We start from the raw sequence: 19,981 nt of genomic DNA on the forward strand, positions 1-19,981 counted from the left end.
CGGCCCGACACGGGAACTACATCTCCCAGCATGCACCGCCCGCGGGCCTCGGGACCCGTGGTCCCCGTGGCCCCGTATCCCTTACCGCGTCCCCGCGCGCAGCTGCGCAGGCGCTGTGCACTCGCTGCCCGGCCCGCCGATCGCCGTTGGGCCCGGCAGCCCGGGGCGGTTGGTCTCGCGCTGCGGCCGTTGGAGGGCCGCCCCGCCCTCGCGCCAGCGCGTACCGAGGGGTGAGGGCGGGGGCGGGGGACGCCCCGCGCGACCGGGGAGCGGGGCCGCCGCTCCTGTCAGCGCCGCGTCCCGCCGGGCGCCTGCCTGACAACGGGGCTCCTCTCGGGGGCGGGCAGGGGGGCGGGCGAGTGGCAGCGAGGCTGGGCGCGGGGCGAGGCCGCACTACTGTGCCCCCGAGGCCGGGGAGCCCCGGGGTACTTGTCACACAGCGGGGCCCCGGGTTCCCAGCGAGGGCCTTTAGCGTGAGTGGCGCGGGGGTGTCCCCTCCAGTAGCCCTAAGAAACCAGTAGTCACCAAGGACAGGACTGGAAAACAGCGGGTTCTCTTTCACAGCTTACCCAGTGTCCCATTCCCAAATTTGCTTTATTCGTTTCTTGCATGGACTTCAGCAGATGCTCTTTGTCCAGAATGAGGCATTGTGAATTTATGTGAGGAGATCGAGCTAAAATCAAGAGGAAGACAGCTCTGTGCCTGCTTCTTGGTGGTGTGTTCTATATGTCTTTGATACAAATCGAAGCAAAAGCCTTTTGCTTGCAGATCATTTGAGTTTAGTGTTATCCTGGTTGGAGTTTGGTTTGGGTGTGTTAAGTTTGAGAATCACGTATGTTGTTAGTAATGAGCATAGACTTAGATTCTGGCCATTTACCCTGAAAGCACTAGTGATGTGTAGTCAAAGCCTGAGCAGGGGAGTAATCACAGAAAAAGCATCTGAATGCCAGGAAGACTAACAAAAGTATATTTATGAGGGTGAATGCAATAGAAGAAAGTTTTTTCAGGCCTTTAACTTTATTTTTTTTTTTCTCTCTCTCCACCCAGGGAGTTTTTTTCAAGGAACATGGAGGAGTGAGCTCCCTGCAGTTTCTTGAGTTTCTCATTTATCTGATTTTGCCATGATCAAACGTTTGGTGGAAGATGTGCGAGCCAGGCTGCGCTCTGGAGTGACTATCAGCTCCGTGGGGCAGTGTGTTGAGGAGCTTGTCCTCAACAGCATTGATGCCAAAGCAACATGTGTTGCTATCAGGGTGGATCTGGAAGCTTTTAAGATCCAGGTGGTGGACAATGGTTCCGGGATGGGGAGAGAGGACTTAAATGCAATGGGAAAGCGGTACTTCACCAGCAAGTGCAGCTCAGTGGGAGACTTGGAGAACCTGACATTCTACGGCTTTAGAGGGGAGGCTGTGGCGAGCATAGCCAACATGGCCACTGTAGTGGAAGTCTCATCTAAGACCAGCAGGACAGCAAAAACATTTGTGAAACTATTTCACAATGGGCAAGCACTGGAAGTTTGTGAAGCTGAATTGAGCAGACCAAGTGGCGGAACTACGGTGACAGTGTGTAATCTGTTCTATCAGTTACCGGTGAGGAAAAAGCGTATGGATCCTGTGTTGGAGCTTGAGAGAGTGAGACATAAAGTAGAGGCTATTTCGCTGATGCATCCTTCTGTTTCACTTTCTTTAAGGAACGATGCTGCTGCTTCTATGGTGCTTCAGCTCCCTAAGACAAGAGATATATATTCTCGGTTTTGTCAAATTTACGGACTGGGCAGGTCACAGAAGTTACGAGAAATAAATCATAAGTCTGGGGGATTTGAGCTAAGTGGTTATATCAGCATTGAAGGACATTACAATAAGAATATGCAGTTCTTGTATGTGAATAGAAGGCTTGTTTTAAAGACAAGACTACACAAACTGATTGATTTTTTATTAAGAAAAGAAAGTGTCATCTGCTGCAAGGCAAAAAGTGGCCCTGTGAGCAGACAGGCTGGTGCAAGTGCTGGTCGCTATCGCTGTGTTCCAGAGTTGTATGGGATCTTTATTCTCAACGTGACTTGTGCATACAGTGACTATGATGTGTGTCTAGAACCTGCAAAAACTCTAATCGAGTTCCAGAACTGGGATGTTCTTCTAACTTGCATAGAGGAAGGAGTGAAAGTGTTTTTGAAACGAGAACATTTATTCGTTGAACCGTGTGGTGAGGACATCAGAGAATTTAATGAGGAGAATAACTTTTGTTTGTATAATGCTCCAGTTTTGAAGCCCTCACTCTCTGACAAGAAGAGCACCCAAGACAATTTTAAGAAAGCATGTGATGAAATTGCAGATTCCTATGAAATGTGCAGCTTGCAATCAAAAGATGTCAAAAGGAAATCCATGTCGGGGAAAAAATCCTTGAGTCTTATAGAGTCAAATAAAAATCTACAGGAAACTGAGATGGCCCCGTATCAGAAGATTGCTGAACCATCTGATCTGTGTAGAAATAACCATGTGGAGATTCCACTGCCCAGCAAGGATGACACAGCTTCTGATTTCATTGTATCAAATATCTCAGAACAGGAGCCAAAAGACACCAACAGTTCCCAAAAATCATCTGATACTCATCTGAAACCTTCAGAAAATCTTTGTTCCTCTTTTAGTGGAGGGGCCATATCAGAAACAAGAAAAATAGTCAGTTGTGGTGACCTGCAGCATTCTGCAGAGAATTACATAAAAGATATGGGAAGCAAGCAAGGGAAAGTAGTGGAGAAAAGAAATACGGTCTGTATCTTAAACAATGATGTTATTCGGTCACCATCTGAGAGAGAAGACCTTACCGAAACAGCAATGGGAACTGAAACTGTCTCTGGAAGTTCATTGATGAGGACAGGAGACAGGGAAACTGCTGAAGTGATAGATGATGCTGGACGAGGCGCCGTTAGTTCCGTGCCATTAAAATCGTGCTCTACAAGCGTCATAAAACATGTTACGCAAAATCAGCCCACACATGCATGTGAACAAACAGAAATGAATCTTTCATTAAACACGCAGTGTAGACCTGGCCCTATCAGAACCCAGGATACTTTTGGCCACAAAGTGAGTTTTTTAATTCAGTCTTTAAATGCTAAGGATATTTCCAGTAATACAAGTGAAGAATATACACCTCTTTTGACCAGAGAAGTATGCATGGCTGATGGTAGTGAGCGGTCAGAGAACAAAACATTTCCAAATCAGGTGAGTGAGGGGATAACTATGCCTATTGCTACCAGTAAAAGACATTATAAGACATTGAATGTTACAGGATTGCCAGAGGCAACTTCTTCATGTGTTCCTCACAATAAAATGATAAAAAGCACTAGAAGACAAATAGCTCTGCCGAGACCTCAGCCCCCTAAGAAGCTGAGCTTGTGCACACAGCTGGGTTCGTTAGAAAAGTTCAGGAGATACTATGGGAGAGTCAGGTGTGTGCTACCAACACCGTTGTCAGAGCAGAGTGAATTTGGTCTCCCTGTTTTTAATTCACAAGCTAATTGTGGCTTTTCAAAGAATGGAAATGACAACCATGGTAGTGTGAGCACTTCTGAAACTCCAACTTTGGAAGATACAGATCCTAGTAATAGTATCCAAGTTTTTGATGCTTTGGAAGAGACTTCATTATGCAGTGGAGAAACTTCACAGGACAAACAGGCCCTTTGTCTAAGTCCATTGACATCGTCTGATTACTCTCAGGTTAGTAAAAAAATTATAAGATGTAGAAAATCTCCGGGATCATTATCATCCAAACTGTCCAGACTGAAAAGTGACCACAAAGAAGTAACACAACTTGGTGAACAATTCCAAACAGACTCAAGTAGAAAAGACGACTACAGTTTTGATCTTGAATCTTCAAATAATGATTTTTTGTACAATGCTTGTCAAACATACAAATCCTTAGAGGAAAAAATGAAGGAATGTAATTACAGCATTTCTAAGGAGGATGTGTGCTCACAACCGGATGGAACGAGAGCAGAGTCCATGAAAAGTACTGTCAGCCTGTCACCACTCAGCAGCACAGAAGGGGAGTACACAGTCTCTTCAGGTAGTGTTTTACCTGCTCAAGAGGATTGTACTAACATCACCTGTGAAGAGAAAAGTACATTAGGTGAATCCTCAGAACAAAATCTGAAAGATACTGAGGTTCCCCATATGACCTTCCCAAGTAACTTGGAGTTCTCTGCAGACAACACAAGCGCAGGCAATCCCAGGAATGATTTGTGGTGTTCAAACTGGCTGCAGGATTTTGATGTTTCGTTGGGTAAGACAATATACATCAATAAAACAACTGGGCTGAGCACCTACAGCACTCCTCCCGCTGAGGCATTTCAAGCTGCCTGCATTCAAGATATAACAACAATGGCTGTGAATGTTGTCACACAGAATGGTAAGAGGGGTGGTGGTGGTTGTACGCATGGAATGAGTAAAAAGTGTTTGTGTTCTGCTAGGTGCATAGAGAATATCTTGCTGACAGCACCTGACAGTTTAGGCTAAAATACCCACTGCCTTACTTGTAATAGCTATATGAAAACCAGGAAAGCGTTGGAGACTATGGAGGCAGTAACACATTAACATTCAAGATATTAAAACATAGTTTTTAATAAGACACTAAAAAGAAATGTCAACACCTTGTCAAGTAACAGGCAGCTGCCTGCGCATCATGGAATTTGTGATAACAGTTATATATAATTGTCATATATACAATGAGGGACACACTATAAAGTAAGCCCACTGGAAATTTTTTGTGTTTTTTAACATTTTATCCTAACTGCATACAAAATTCAAAACAACCCTTGAAAAAAAGTCTAACTTTTTTGTTGAGAATGTGTAGCCTCCTTTCCACAGATGTTGGAAGGCTGTTCCTTCATACTTGATGTTGTAGGAGATGTTGTACAGTGTTGCTGGTGGTTTGATGATGAAGCTTTTCCAGGGTGACAGGACACTACATTGTATTATTTTTTCAGCTGTGTGGTGTTCATGAGTCTTCACTGATCTCTCTGTCAGGTTTGACTTTCTGTGTCCTCCTGATCTGGCTCGGCAAAGTAGTGTGTTCAATAAGTTTCCCATTAATATGGGAATCTCTGTTCAGAGTTGTTCCCCGGTCTGTCTATAGGCAGATTTTCTGAGCAAAGATACAGTCATTCATCATGCAGACTGGATAATTCGTTTGGGAAAAGTAGCTTGGACTTCGTTTTAGATAGTTCTCCCAGTGGAGCTGAACAGTAGTATGAGGGCAAATGGGCGCTGACTGAAGCACAGGAGGTTCCATCTGAATATGAGGAGAAACTTCTTTACTCTGAGGGTAACAGAGCACTGGAACAGGCTACCCAGAGAGGTTGTGGAGTATCCTCTAGAGGTGTTCCAGACCCGCCTGAACACATTCCTGTGTGATCTACTCTAGGTGAACCTGCTTTAGCAGGTGGGTTGGAGTAGATGATCTCCAGAGGTCCCTTCCAACCCCAGCCATTCTGTGAAATATTTATCTAATCAATCATGATAGCCTCTGGTTTGGTCGATTTTTTGGTCTGTTACTTCTGTTTTTATCACCAGTCATAGAACATTGGTGGAATAGGTGTTTCAGTTCTTAAGTTATTCCCTTTTAAGTATAATAATTGATGCCAGTAATTTTGAATATCTGTTGTGTTCCACTGAAGTAAATTTGTTACAAGGAGAAGACGATCTCTGCTTTCTTAGGTAAAATTACTTGCAAGCACAAATGTACAATCTTTGAGTAACACTTCTAATTTTTGTGTTTTACCAATTTTGGTTGCCCGCAGTGCTGTTTAGTAGCCAGCCAAAGCACTGAGATGTAGAGCTTGACCTTCGGTCCAAAACGTTAGGATAGTGCATTCATGTTTACGAAGGGGATACTTCACATACCTGTATGTTTTCAGACTGCATATAGTCTGTAGTCTTTGAAGATGTATATTGTGTTGCACCTGTTTACCTGCAATGGCGTTGTTCTTTCTTACCTTTATCATTGGTGTTGCTTTCCATCATATCAATGGTGCCACTCTTTCTTAACTGTCAGTGGTGGTATTCTTTGGTGAGATGTCTCCTGCAGCTTTTTTGCTTTTCTTAGGTTGAAGGTCAGACCTCCCAAACCTTTACAAGGTGTCTGAAGTTTGGCTAGACCCTGTGGATCTTACATTTTTCCAAGTACAACAAAAATGTTATTTCACATGTTTTTCAGACAGAGGATATGCATTTCTTTTGGTCATAGGGAAATTACACGCATTGGTGGCAGGTGGAAGGAGGTAAAAATAATCCATATCCTCTTTTCCATGAGAGCGGTGGCCATCTGCTGTTTGTTCCAGTCACAAGTCATGTGCACAACAGAAATGCTAGATTTTGTAGGTTAGACTCAAGTATCTTTATACTGATTAAAGTGATTGCTACAGGAAAATTTATCAAGCTTCATTTTACTATTAGATGCCTTTTTGAATAATCTAATGCAATGCATTTGTAGTAGGTTAACGCCCCAGTTCAACATGGTCTTCATTGTTATGCTAGCTGTGTTTGCATTTTTTATTACTTTTATTACATTATTGACTGATATGTCATTACACCAGTATATTTTAATGAGGCAACTGAAAATGAATACTAAAGTATGGTAATTGTATGTGCTTTGCATGTATAAAGCATGTACATTATTACCCTCAGCACCTTTTCTAATGTTACATGTCAGAGAAGTCATTATTAATAATATCTCTGTCAGCTCTGAATTTTCACAGGCCTTTGGGAAAGAAAATCCTAGCTTTGTGAAAAATCTGTGTCCTGAACAAGGATTTTCCCTGCAGCAAGAGCAAGGAAATGAATCTTGGTTTATGTTTCTATGTATAAAATACTGGAATTCTTTTCACATAGATGAGAGATGCTGCTGTGAACTTGAGCAATAATAGCTTTCAGTCATAACGACTATAAAAGTTCTGTCGAAGTTTGAATTAGGTAGCCCTTTTTGATTTGCCATGGTTTACCAGGAACCACATCAGATCATCTTGTCCTCTCTTCTGGATTTTGTGACAATGAGATGCTGCTCTCCTGTGCTGGGCTGTCAGTTTGGATTCTTGAAAGGATTCTCGTTCCCCAGGGTAGGACCATCATTGGTCTTTACTGGAATGGAGCCAGCAGTAAGGAGCCTAAGGACTGGCCTAGGATCTCATAGAGCCATTCCATAGTGAGCTTATCAGCATGCAGCTGGTTTTCTTTGGCGTTATCACTCCGCCACTTTTCCTGAATGCACACCCTTAATTTCTTAGTAGAAAGGAACTTTATTAATTCATTATTATTTCACAAAGAATAGAAGTATGAATTGTACCAAAGGAAGGGTGAAATGTTTACCACCGTGCTGGGAATCTGAGCCATTTTTCTTAAAATTCTTGATAACAATACAGGTTTGTAATATCATTCAATCATTGCTGGGTGGGTAGGAACATGTTGTTAGGCTAACTTTGATATCTCATGTGGTCTCACTGACTTGTAGTTTTCAGTTTTACAAGTTCTTGATAACTGTATTAAGTATTGATAGGAGTGGTGATAGACTGACAGTTTTGCCACTCCATAGTAGCAGGAATTCAAGAGTGTTTTGGTATGTGACAGACTACCATATGCCTCCTCTTTTTCTTTGGGGATAACACTTCTGATTGTACTAATTTGGGAAATAATTGTTACATGTTCAAGGCAGCAGCCAATTTTTAAGGACGGTCCTGCAGAAGCCACAGTAATATTTTTAAAATACGTTTCCTGATGTAAATGTGTATGATAATTCTCAGCTTTTTACATATATGCTGTTATGTCTCAGTGTTAGACTGCAAAATCTTCACCATACCCAAATTTGTAGAGGGCTAAGCACATGCTTATGAGAATATAGTAATTGTATAGCTTTTTGTAATTTTGCATACTGTTGAATCTGCAGCAGTAAATTTATATTGTGTTTAGGGTTTCAGTTCAGGTGCCATCCCTTTAGAAGTGAGATTGTGCTGCCCTTCCTTCCTAGACCTCGAAAAGAGAAGACTCTAGCAAGCCAGGATCTGAGAGGTAGGGCCAGCTTTCCAGGACGCAGTGTACTGTGGTAAAAACAAATCAAAGAATTCTCCCAGATGTCCCAACAGGAACCCAGAATTACTCAAGGTCTGTTAACAATGGGACCGTGTGAGTCATCTCAAATCTAGAACTGGAAAAAAAAAATCTTTTAGGGTTAAAGGCAGGTTAGGGGATACTTATTTACAGGATGAAATACTCAGTTCTTTGTTGAATTATGTCAGTAGTTTAAAGAATGATTACCTACTCCCTTCTTTGTTCTCATTCCAACCTTGGAATGTGAAAAATAGCTTCAATCGTCACATTTTTTTTTGCGGTGGAAAGGATGAAATCATCTTTTTGGTATGTGACTTTGTCCAGAGGGAGCGGGTAGCTGAACAGGTCTTTCTTTCCTTCCCTCCACCTGCTCCATTTCCAGGGCCTGTTGAACTGTGCTACAGCATGTTTAGGAGTCAGAAAGCTGCATGGTGTCCTTCGTCATTAAAGCAGACAATAGAGAGGCCCAGTCTTGTGTTCCATTATTTATTTCTACATTCCCCCCTTTTTAACATGGAAAAAAAACCCTACTTTTGTGAGGTAGAGGTACCCAGTGCACCTTCTGCTGATGGATGGTGGTAGTCCCTGTACTAACTACTTGTTCTTTCCTAGATGCTGAAGGGGAGTCTCTCCAGTCGTTGCTTTCAGAATGGGATAATCCTGTTTTTGTTCCTTGCCCAGAGGTAAGCACTATCTCACATCTCATGCTAGAATAGGAGTCAGTGTAGCCTTCTCTTATTTTCTGACATGGGGACGAAAATTTCAAATACTGTAACTTACATAGAAGTTATTCAGTGATACATTAGACTATAGACCTGGCAGTTATGTGTTTTTTATAGACTGTTTATATGTAGGTTGTTGTGGATTTATTAAAAGTCAGAGAAGCAGGTATCAGGTTAATCTTTTGCCTTATGTCATTTCAAAAGCAAAACACTGTTGTAAGCTGTCTTTCCCTCTACAGAGATACCAATCGTAAAAGGTAAAGGATGGCAAAATTGTATTAACTGTGTCTTTGTGGGCAGAGTGAAAATAACCCAGCTTTCTTCTCTGAGATGCAATGGGTCTTAAAAGTGTGTTTTACTATACATGTTTCTATAGCCTGACAGGATTAATGGCATGTGAGAGGGAAACAATGCTGGAGCTTTTAGAAAAACTTCCTTTGTTGTCATGAGGTAGCATTATCTTTAATCATCATGTTGTGTGTGTGTAAACATATGTATGCAAACATTTCCACCTGCAAACAATAGAGAGGGAGTAGCAAACCACCTGCTGGTGAGTTTCTGAACAGTTCTGTTTAGTTGTGGCTGTGCCGTGTACTCTGACTCATGTCAAGGCGATACATCTTCTGTAATGCAATCCATTGGGAGTTCATGCAGGCTGATAATTAACTTCAGGCTTTCTGATAGGTACTTCAAATCAGCTGCATGTATTGAAGTTAGCAGGTAATATCCAGATGGGAAAGTGTATAAGGATGGAAGCAAATGGATTGTTGGGTGGTATCTTTAGTTAGTACTATTCTTGTGTAGAAAGCTTGGTTTGTCAAAATGCAGAGTTATTTCCAGTTTCTCTTAAAGCTTGTTTGTTGTGGGTAGTTTCTGTGTGTTTGGGTTTTTTGCCATATCCTTTATAGCCTGCTTGATCTGTACTTCTGTTTTTACAGGTTGCTGTTGATGTGACCAGCAGTCAGGCTGACAATCTGGCTGTGAAAATTCACAATATCTTGTACCCTTATCGTTTCACCAAAGATATGGTTCATTCAATGCAGGTACAATATAATCTATTACTAGTTTTCGCACTCAAATTGCCACTCAGTCGATGGGATTTGCTGATGTTTCTGCCTGTTGAGAAAGAGATATCCAGGGAAATGGATCCTGCAGATGATCAGCACAAGTCCTTAAACACAGGGCAGGTTAAAAAAGTTTGTTTACATTCTCTTTTGGTGATACCAGCAAATCAAATACTCAGAGTCACTACGCACAGCTTTAATTCCCAACTCATGGAGGCTTCTACCCAAGCATTTAATCTGTGCTGTAAATTTCCAGCTCCACCTTAGAACAATCAGAGCTCTTGCCCTTATGACTTTCTTTGAAAAACATGATACAGAATTATTTTCTTGGATATTTTGAAACTTTTTCTTAGTTCCAGACTAAACTGTTTCATGACCAGTTTATGGTCATTTGACCTTCTGCCAGTATTGTCTTTTAGCTTAATAACTGCCGCCTTTTCCATATTTAGCCTCCCACTATATTTATGAAGAATAATTACATACCTCTCAGTATTGGTTTTGCTAGGCCAAATTCTTTAAGTCTTTGGGATTAGAAGAGATGTGGTTTCCACTCCCCTAATTATCCTACCACCTCTTTGTTGTGCTTGATCCATTTTGATTGTCATCTTTCTTGGTTTACATTCATTTAAAAAATAATTTTACCACCAGGTAATATTTTTTCTGAGTATCTTGCAGGTTCTTCAGCAAGTGGACAATAAATTTATCGCTTGTTTAATCAACACTAGGAATGAAATGGATAAAAAGACAGGTAAGAGTGATTATTAACGTGAAGTTGAGGTGGCTGTCAAGTCCAGTTAGAGTGCAGAGGGAACACTGTCCTGTTTATATTCTCATCTTGCTTTGGAATGATACTGTGAGTAGAGGAAAATGTTAGTCTTCACTTGAAATTTCCTGGATCTTCTTTATCTTTATTTTGGATGTTGTTGAATGTTCCTACTGCCTTCTGATTAGTGTTATAAAAATAGATTGTACTCAAATTACTAACATCTTTCAGGCTCTGTTCACAGTGTCTGGACATAGTCATTGTTGAAGCTTGCTGAAGCTGTACAAAAAAGGCATTCAAACCCAGTAGTTTTTGTAACATTTTTGAAGACTGTATTAAACAGAACAATTTGTGGGTGACCTCAGCGCTCATTCTGCAGTTAGATGAAGATGTCAGTAGACAAGAGTTTCTGACTCAGTCTAATTACCCTAATTTAAATGCCAATTTGGATCACTAAATTTCTGTTCTGTAGTGACTTTATGTTCTGCCAACACAGCCTCCTCCTTGCTTTATTTCTGTAAAACTGGCTGATAGTTATCCTCTAAATGTGGCCTCTAGGGAGTGGTCATTCTTCCCAACCTTTGCAGTTGTCTGGTAGAAATTTGCCTGTTTCTTCTCTCTTGTGGTACGTTTTTAGATGGAAACCTCTTGATTTTGGTGGACCAACATGCAGCTCATGAACGGATCCGCTTGGAGCAGCTTATTGCAGGTGAGGTTTCAGATGGCCTTCAGAAGATAATCAGTGCACAGAAAGGTACAAACGAGCTGTCTGAAAGGGAAAGCTTGCTAACTAACTTATCATAAGGATAAATCTGGAATGTATGAAACCAATATGATATTTATTTGTCATCTTCACCCAGACATTCAGTATCTGTAGCAGTCAAAGTACTGACAGCTGAAAATTGTTACAGCATTTCCAAAAATAGAATATATACTCTCTACCCACAAAACTGTCAAACTAAAATAATCCTGACATAATGAAGGAGCAGGAAGACTGATAGGAAAAACAATGAAGAGGAAATAGAACAACATCAATAAGATCATGTGGTTATGCTGTGAAGAATAAGACATGGGATGCAGAGTAAAGAGCATAGTACATTTGGTTCCTTTTCAGCAGAATACTCCGCTTAAAGCCTAAAATTTCCACAATCTGAAACTGTTTGCAAAGGGATAATAGTCTCCTCTGTAAGCTCATTAGCCACTGGTTTCAATGTTAAAAAGCACAATAGCCATTCCCCAAGTACTTAAAAGTCATTGACCTTCTCTTTCATCAATAAATATTGTGCAGTTCCTGCAGAGAGGGTTCCAGGAACTCCTTTTGGTCAGGTACTGAAAAAAGTTGAAGACTGAAAGGTGAAATGCTTAATGAATAGTATTTTAATGCCATTTATATCAGACTCTTCTGTGGAAAAATTTCTCCCTGTGAGTTGGACTAAATATATCAGTAGTTTATTTGCTATTTAGAGTGACCCTTTTTTGGAACTGGTGGGAAAAAACAAAGTGGCATTAACCAACCCTTCCCCAGAGACTAAATGTCTGGTTTGTGACATTCCCAGTCCTCCGCAAGTTTCAGGAGAAGGCATTCTGTGGTCACTTTTTAATCCAAACAGAGGATTACATGCCAAACCATAGGGTCATTAAGGGTTATGCCTGCGTAAATATTCTAAGACAGGATACTTCTAAACGATTCATTCACAGATTCCTATGATAAGGAAGCTGCAGCACGTGGCAAGAAGAAATTACTGTCTTCTGCCATTTCCCCCCCTTTGGAGATTGAAGTTACAGAAGAACAAAGGAGATTTCTACGGTTAGTAATAGCTCTAAACTTTTGGGGATGGCTCTGCTGACCGGGAAGATCTCTATATATTCTTTGGTTACTATGAAGGTCAAGAAAGACATTACTGATTCTTTCCTGAGCCGAGACCAACCGGCTGTATCTGTGCTGAGGAAAATAGGTGTGCTTCTCAAGCATGTCCTTACGACATCTCAAGGCAAAACCCTGTAGTGTGCCATCTCTGTACCTCTGCAACATGCTCTGGCTTCCCTGGGAAAGTAAACCTTCATCTGTGGGCCAGGAGAGTACCAAAGCAGCCTCCAACAGATCCTCCTGTCTGAGGATCAGGGCTTGGAGTGTGCACTAGAGTGCAGTGCCATCATGTTGATCTAGTCACCGATTTAACAGGCACTGTTTGAGAAGAGCAGGATGGGGTATGGAAAGTTTGTATTGTGACTCCTTCAAAAATGCATTCCTTAATCTGAGGTACCTGCCAAGAGCAACTAATGAACACCGTTTTCCAAACGTTTCAGGATGGTGGCCTAGCTACTCTTAGGATATGGATCTTTTGTACTACAAGAGTTTAGACACAGATTTGTTGTTGGACTATTGCAGACCTATTGGAGGCTAATCAAAATTTTTCCCCCAAAATCCCTGTCTATCACCTGCCATGTGCATTTGTGGTTGTTTTTGTTTGTTTGTTTGTTTTTGTGGGTTGTTTTTGTTTGGTTGGTTGGTTTGGTTTGTTTTCCCCTGCATTGTTTTCATTTTCAGGTGAAGTTCTGTCTTAACATTCACAGGACTACCTCATTACGCTCAAACTTCTCTTTTTTGTGGTGCCTGTGGCAAACTTGATAGCTTTTAAATCACTCCTTGTTAAGATCCTCGCCTATTATAGGGACAGACCTGTTTGGTGTAAAGGCCTTTTTGGGTGTATTCCAATCGTAACAGTGTCACTGCTGTATCTGATTGGTAACTCTCTGGTGTGACAATGGCCAGTACCAGAAATTCCAAAGGAATGTGTTCTGCCTGCCCTAGGGAAAAATGGGAGAACATAACCATTGCTGTTCACAGTTCAGTAATATTCAGATGCCTTTGTAGTTCCTACATTTTAATTATGTTCTTTCTGACATCACAATATTTGTAATGCCTCTTGTTCAACTTTGAATTATTTTTGCACTCATCTTTGAATGTCTTCATTTTCTGATACATCTACTTTTGAGACTGGATGGCCAAAGCTGAATACAATACACCAAGTGATGGCATCCCATTGATTTCTACAGTAGCTTTGCAGTTGTGCCCCATTTTCTGTCTATTATATGCACACCTCATATTTTGTCTGCTTTCTTGGCTACTTCTGCTTGCATGAACTGCTTGGTTATTGAATGGTGATGACAATGAAACACAGAGTTGTGGGGTTTTTTAGCTTTTTATTGGTTTGCTTGTTTGTTTAGGGTTTCTTTTCTGTTTATGTAGAAGCCAACAGAATGTACAAATAGACCAAATTATTTCTGATAATTTGCATGTATTTGTCTTTTGGAGCTGTCAGTTCAGTTTTTCAGTCAATTTTTCATTATACTTTTTTCATTCATCCTACTGATTTCATTCATAATTTTTCTACTTGTTTTAAGCTCTCATTGAGTTCAGCATTGTCTTTTGTCTCAACTAACCTAAATTTGTGTTTTCTACAAATGTGCTTTCTTGACCATGTTCCTTCTTTTTCACGTAATTAGTAAACAATTATGAAGATACAGGGCTCATGTCATGTTAAATGCTGACCAACTGTTGCCAACATATCTTTTTTCCATAGTTTCTAAATTATGACAACTGTTACTTCTCTATCCACAAGAACCTTTTGCGTTGGCATTTCTAGGCACTATTAAGAGATGGCATCAAAGGGTTTGAAAGACCAAATAAATTCTGTGAGCTACTTTTCTTTATCAGCTATATCACAAACATACTACAAAAATCAGTAGGACAAAGTAAATCACAGAGGCATGGTTTTCTTTCAAGGACACACAGTGGGATGCCAGTTGTGATTTTCAGTTATCACTTAATTGATTTAAGAAGCTTACTGGTGCTGGCTTACTGGTGCTTTGACTGTGTTGCGCTTTAGTTTATCAGTATTTATTGGCAGTTCATCTCTTTACATCACTCTGTGAGACTATCCATACTAAAAAGTTACAAATTAAGAGTACTGTGTACAAATCTAAATTCTATTGTTATTGTTGCTGGCAGAGTACGACTGTATTATTTGGTAAAGTTGATGTAATGAAATAAATTAACTTCCTTAAAAGACCTTTCTCTTCAGCTATGCTTGCTGTTTAATAGTTCAGCTGGACCTCTGGTTCACCTGCAGCTTCTATTCTGTTATTTGTCTGCTAAGGATTGTAGTAATGCATTGTTCTGTTGACACTCTTGAACTTCCTTTTTTTCCCTTTTTTTTAAAAAAAAGGCCTGATTGACTTCAATAGCTGCTTGGATTTTGTCATTTCACCACAGTGGGCTTTTTCTTTCTTTCTCTGCTCTTGCTGAAGGCCATATGTGTTGTCTTTTGTGGCACAGAATTACGCAAGTTTTGTCCATATGGAGGCTAATAATTGCATTATACTTGTGACTGATTTTAGTTAGTTTAGATTAGCTTATTTTTTGTTCAAAGAATCTCTTCTAAAATTGACCTTCACCACCTTTGTTTTAGGTTAATATTCCCTGAGTTAGTAAAATAAACTATATATTGTTACATTTATTTTCATTTTGAAGAGAAGTTCTCATTTGACTGTGAAGTCCCATTTTTGTATGTATTTTTCCATCCACAGGGTGATGTGTCAGATAAACTAGCGGTTGTTCTTTCCTGGGTTCTCTTTGCTTAACAGGATAGAAAGTTCATTAAACCAGCATAAATTTCTTAAAATATTGTTTTCCCTTCTAGGTATTCGCTATTATGTGTCAACTGAAATAAAAATTTTTTAGGTGAGACTTAAAGGAGCCTTTGTGCTGTGTAATTTCAATATTTGAAGTGTTTGTGTGTTGAACCAGACACCTTGTGCATCTTCAGAAAAGATAGATCTATAAATTCAGACATAAAGCTTGTACATAGTACAGGTACTCTTAGATCTTGTGGTTGTGGAACACGCAATGTGCACAGTTGATTGGAGTGAAAAAAACTGGCTGACTGTAGGCTGAAATGGCAAAATTACTTGGAGTCTCGTGATGCATGGATATTGAGATTGGAAACAGTTGCAGGAAGAAACATATATAGGGACCACAGAAACATTTATTTATGCTGTGCTTGATGACTTATTTCTGGTTTTGTTTTTTTTTCCTCAGATGCTGCTACAAAAATTTGGAGGACTTGGGTCTTGAATTGTCATTTCCTGAGAACAGCAGCAGCTTGATTCTAGTGAGGAAAGTGCCGCTGTGTTCTACAGAAAGAGATGCCAATGAATTACAAAGGAAAAGACAACCTGTCACTAAAAGCGTCATTGAGGTCAGCTGTGGATAAGGCTGAAACTGCGATACTGGGTCTTGTTCTGTGTTAATAGCCCAGGGTATTATAATGAGTGTCTCTGTTATGAAGGAGACAATGAAGTCCTTTGGCAAATGTGCCACCCCTTTTAGGAGCTAAAGAGTCCAACAGCTGAAATCCCTGAACTGTAACAGAAACGATAGGACACTGTTTCAGACTTGGACTGGTGGAGAAGCTAAGAAAAATGCTATATAGTGCAGATGTTTCAACAGTTTACTGCTTATGAGTACTTCAATGAACAGCAAATGCTTGAATGAACAGTAAAATTATTGATATTGCTGATACAGAAATATTGTTTGTTAGGATATAAAGTTGTTTTCATGAAATCTCTACATGGGCAGTGCAGCTTTCTAAAAGCTGCTGTTCCAGGTGTTCTGTAGTTTGAGGAAAAAAATGCTGAACTGATTACTTGCAGTTTCCATTGTGAACAATTCTCCACAATTTTAACTGCTTCACAGACTACTTAAAAATTGTTGCTGGAGTACCGTATCCAGCCACTAGGCTGAGCCATTGTGAATCAGTCCAGTCTTGACATACATCTATCTTGAGAAACAGAGATGATTCATCTGATTAAATTTTCTTTTCCAACTTTGCTATAATCAGGAAGAACTCAAAATACAGTGGCCTGGTGTGTTTTGGGAGCTGAGAGCAATAAAAATGGTGGAGATCTGTGCCTCATGAGCACTTGTTCTCAGCTGATGCCTCAAGATCTCAGGAGAGTTTTGGCAGATCTATTCTGCAGTTCTTTTTATTTTAATTAGGACTGGTAACACCTACTCATGACTGATTATGAGTTTATTGCATTTTAAACATCAGAAATGAAACCCACATGGCTATTATCCAAAGAAGAAAAGTTAGCTATTCAAAGATAACGTGCAGTCATTCCATTCTGAGGCGTAAGAGTTCCATTATACCCATTCTACAGATAGGAAACTGATGCAGAGGGGAACCACATAATTAATGTAAAGTCTGATAAGATACTTCTGAGAAGCCAGGACCTGCATCTAGATCTTTTACACTGTAGTCTGTGTACTTGCAACAGCATCATTTTTCATGGTTCTAGCAGTTATACAATAAATTATACACAGATGTGGAGCAGGGTATGGGCTGAAATGGAGAAACGGCAACTGATGGTATTACTTTTTTCTTTGCAGGAGCTTATTCAAGAACAAGTTGAGGTGAGTTGCTCTCTGCTTCTAAAGTTGATTATAATAATGCAAAGCTTATTGCATGAACCAAAGGCAGTGTGTTAAGCCTCAAAAGAGAGAGGTGGACTAGATAGTCCACTAGCTTTTACTTGTTTTTAGTTTCCTTTGTGTTACAGTTCTTCCTGTTTCTCATACTAAATGGAAAGTAAGATGGTGTTTCCTTACTGCTTTTAGCTAGTGCAGACCACAGGAGCAGGAGCACGAGGGACACTGCCTTTGACATTTCTGAAGATGTTTGCTTCCCAGGCCTGTCATGGTAGGGAAACTGCACTTTTCTTTCATTTTTTATTTTTAATTTTTTTTTAACCTCTCTGTCTCTACACAACATCCTTCCTGAGGCAGTGGTTTCAGAATGTGCTCAAATTCCAGGATTATAGACTATGTGTTTCATAGGGCTGAGGAGAAAATGGTCTTTTCACAGGCAGCGCTATGAGGGACATGCAACACTGCGCTGATTTATTCATGTTTGGGCCTAATGTACTGTCCAACCCTCACATGAGTGACAGAACACAGTTCTGAGATGCATTCACCTGTGTGAGATCTAAACCGTTTAAATAACAGCTTCTGTGAAGGGGCGGGGGAGGTGCTGGAATCTGCTTGAAAGCAAGCAGAAAAGACCTAGTCTTCATGTAAGTATCAAAAGTGCTAGTTTAAGTGTGCCTGTGACCTTTTAAGTATTTTTGGAAGGAGTGCAGTAGGAATTTCCATCTTCCAAGGGACTGTGGCTTTCCAGCACCTGGAAATGAGCAGACCTTACAGGTGAATAGGCATCTCTAGCCTATTGTGGCAGTTCCTGTGCCATATACAATATTAATAAGATCATGCTGAAAGGGTAAACATGAACCAAAAGCATCTATTGTCACAGAGTTTCACTGTACTCTACAAACACCAGGCAATATATAATTTTTTTTAGACCTATAAAAGTCCCATGGCTGAAAGATGGATTGCAGGTGGTCTTGTGCATCTGTGAAGGCTAAAGATTGCAAACACCTTTGAAATTACTCCTTCATGTTCTGCTTGCATTTCCTCTGGATGCCATTAAGCGCTCACTTGTGAGAAAGGACTTAGTGGCAGAGCCGGCATTTGGTCTTGGGACTGATGTCTGTCAGCGGCAGGCACACAGAACTGATAAAGTCTATGGAACTGATATTAGCTATCACATTGGTTTAATACTTTTTGATTTGTGAGCTAGTTGTGTCTTCAGCCATCACTCACACACACACACAATAAAAAAAAAGGCAGCCCGTTTGCCTCTTGCAACATCATCTGAAAGGCCAAAACCCTATTATCTTACCATCCATCAGACTTGGGTTAGGTGAAAGCTTAGGCCGTGGAAAGCTGATCATTATGCAGCAGGCTGGTTAATTGAGCCAAGCCCTAAGTCTGCCATCCTGCAGCCTTTGGGCTGTCCTCGCAGCCTCCCAGCTAGTCTTCAGGAGCTGCCCTGTTTTCTGTGAAAACCACAGCTGTGCAGGGAGTCTGCCGGGTGGTTTGAATTGCTTTGGCACCATATGCAAGAATTTGTATCTTTCTTTCAGGAGCTATTAAGTTTAATGAACACTTGACTTTGGAGGAGAGCTGCAGACTTATAAAAGCTTTGTCATCTTGCCAGCTGCCCTTCCAGTGTGCTCATGGAAGACCTTCCATGATGCCTCTTGCAGACATAGACCATCTACAGCAGGAAAAGCAGGTACTATGTGGGACACAGATATACCTTGGATAATCAACACTCTGGATTATCAGAGGCATGTCACGTACGTGTGTGCTAGAACTGGAATTGACCAGATTGAAACCATCACTACTTATCTTACTTGAATTTTTGCATAGCTGTTACCAATAAAATAAAACTTTAGAACACTAAACATCTATCCTGCAAACAATTTAGCAAGGGTCTTACCATATTTCATTTGAATGGTCACATTGACTTGAATGGGGTCCACTAGTCCTTAAAGTTAAGCATATATTTCAATTGTTTGCAGGTTTTAAGTGTAAAACTTGGAAAACATGTAAATTCTGATATTCTACTAGTGGCAAATAAGCTAATTAAAACAATGTGTTCTTCCCCAAAGTTTAAGATGCTTTAAAATTGGGAAAAAAGGGAAAAGAAATAGCAAGATTTACATTTAAAAAAAAAAATCATTACTCCTTCCTTTTTGCTGTTACTATATTGAATTATCAAATTGGATTCTGTTGAAAGTCAGGCAGGACTTGGAATTAGATATTAAAAAAAACTTGGGAATGACTGTATTAGGGCAAATAGTATGGAGGCATTGAAGTTCATTTACTTTATTATTTAGTGCTTCTTAATTTTTCTCCCTCCAGCCTAAACCAAATTTGGCTAGACTGCGGAAGATGGCACGCGCGTGGCACCTATTTGGAAAAAAAAGACCCTAATGAAAAACAAGTTAAGATTGTAAGCTGCAACCACTAGACGCGTTGGTACAATGCAAGTCCCCCTGTTGTTAGACAACGGTACCTTGTGTGGAGCCAAGTTTCTGAGCCAGTGCGGTCACTGAAGTTCTGCTCCAAGTATTGACCCAAGGAGCAGAGTCCAGCCAGAAGAACATGGCAGCAGGACCTCACCTTGTAGCCTGGAGAAGCGTCTTCAACATTAAGGAATTATATTGTGAGCCTGGGATTTAAGTCAGTGCTTGACTGTGAGAGGCAAGAAGTTGTAGCCACTCAGTTACAAACCACTTTTTCTCTGCAAGCAGAGCATGATACTGCATAATAGAGAGGAGACGTGTATTTTATAGTGCTTTAAAGATGGGGATGTATTTATTAATAAACACTAAACTCTTTCTTTGAGCTTATGGTAGTAGTTGGAATGA

General features: G+C 40.5%; 1 protein-coding gene across 11 annotated transcripts; it reads left to right on the forward strand.

The window, feature by feature from the left end:
- The first annotated feature begins 56 nt into the window (after positions 1 to 56).
- Positions 57 to 19,958, forward strand: MLH3 (mutL homolog 3). 11 transcript variants are annotated; one of them, XM_065063903.1, is made up of 14 exons: positions 119 to 230; positions 621 to 715; positions 1,048 to 4,404; positions 7,956 to 8,054; positions 8,706 to 8,776; positions 9,754 to 9,858; positions 10,528 to 10,627; positions 11,280 to 11,351; positions 12,341 to 12,449; positions 15,744 to 15,903; positions 17,097 to 17,120; positions 17,325 to 17,406; positions 18,689 to 18,840; positions 19,473 to 19,958. In XM_065063903.1, the coding sequence occupies exons 3-14, from the start codon at positions 1,122 to 1,124 to the stop codon at positions 19,542 to 19,544; spliced, it is 4,329 nt and encodes a 1,442-aa protein (XP_064919975.1). In that variant the 5' UTR covers positions 119 to 230; positions 621 to 715; positions 1,048 to 1,121; the 3' UTR covers positions 19,545 to 19,958. The 11 variants fall into 11 exon arrangements, 8 of the variants coding, with proteins under 8 accessions (XP_064919974.1, XP_064919978.1, XP_064919981.1 ...); XM_065063905.1 differs by having other exon boundaries at positions 147 to 230; positions 624 to 715; XM_065063902.1 differs by lacking the exon at positions 621 to 715 and having other exon boundaries at positions 57 to 230.
- Positions 19,959 to 19,981: the final 23 nt, after the last annotated feature.

This window comes from Columba livia, chromosome 5, assembly GCF_036013475.1.
Source record: "Columba livia isolate bColLiv1 breed racing homer chromosome 5, bColLiv1.pat.W.v2, whole genome shotgun sequence".
NCBI classification, from domain to species: Eukaryota; Metazoa; Chordata; class Aves; order Columbiformes; family Columbidae; genus Columba; species Columba livia.

Excerpts from the sequence above, each read along its gene's own strand:
- MLH3 (XM_065063902.1), top strand. The coding sequence starts at position 1,122 with ATGATCAAACGTTTGGTGGAAGATGTGCGAGCCAGGCTGCGCTCTGGA. Across the intron at positions 11,352-12,340 it reads CTTGGAGCAGCTTATTGCAG|ATTCCTATGATAAGGAAGCT; the intron begins GTGAGGTTTCAG and ends ATTCATTCACAG. Across the intron at positions 17,407-18,688 it reads TGCTTCCCAGGCCTGTCATG|GAGCTATTAAGTTTAATGAA; the intron begins GTAGGGAAACTG and ends TCTTTCTTTCAG.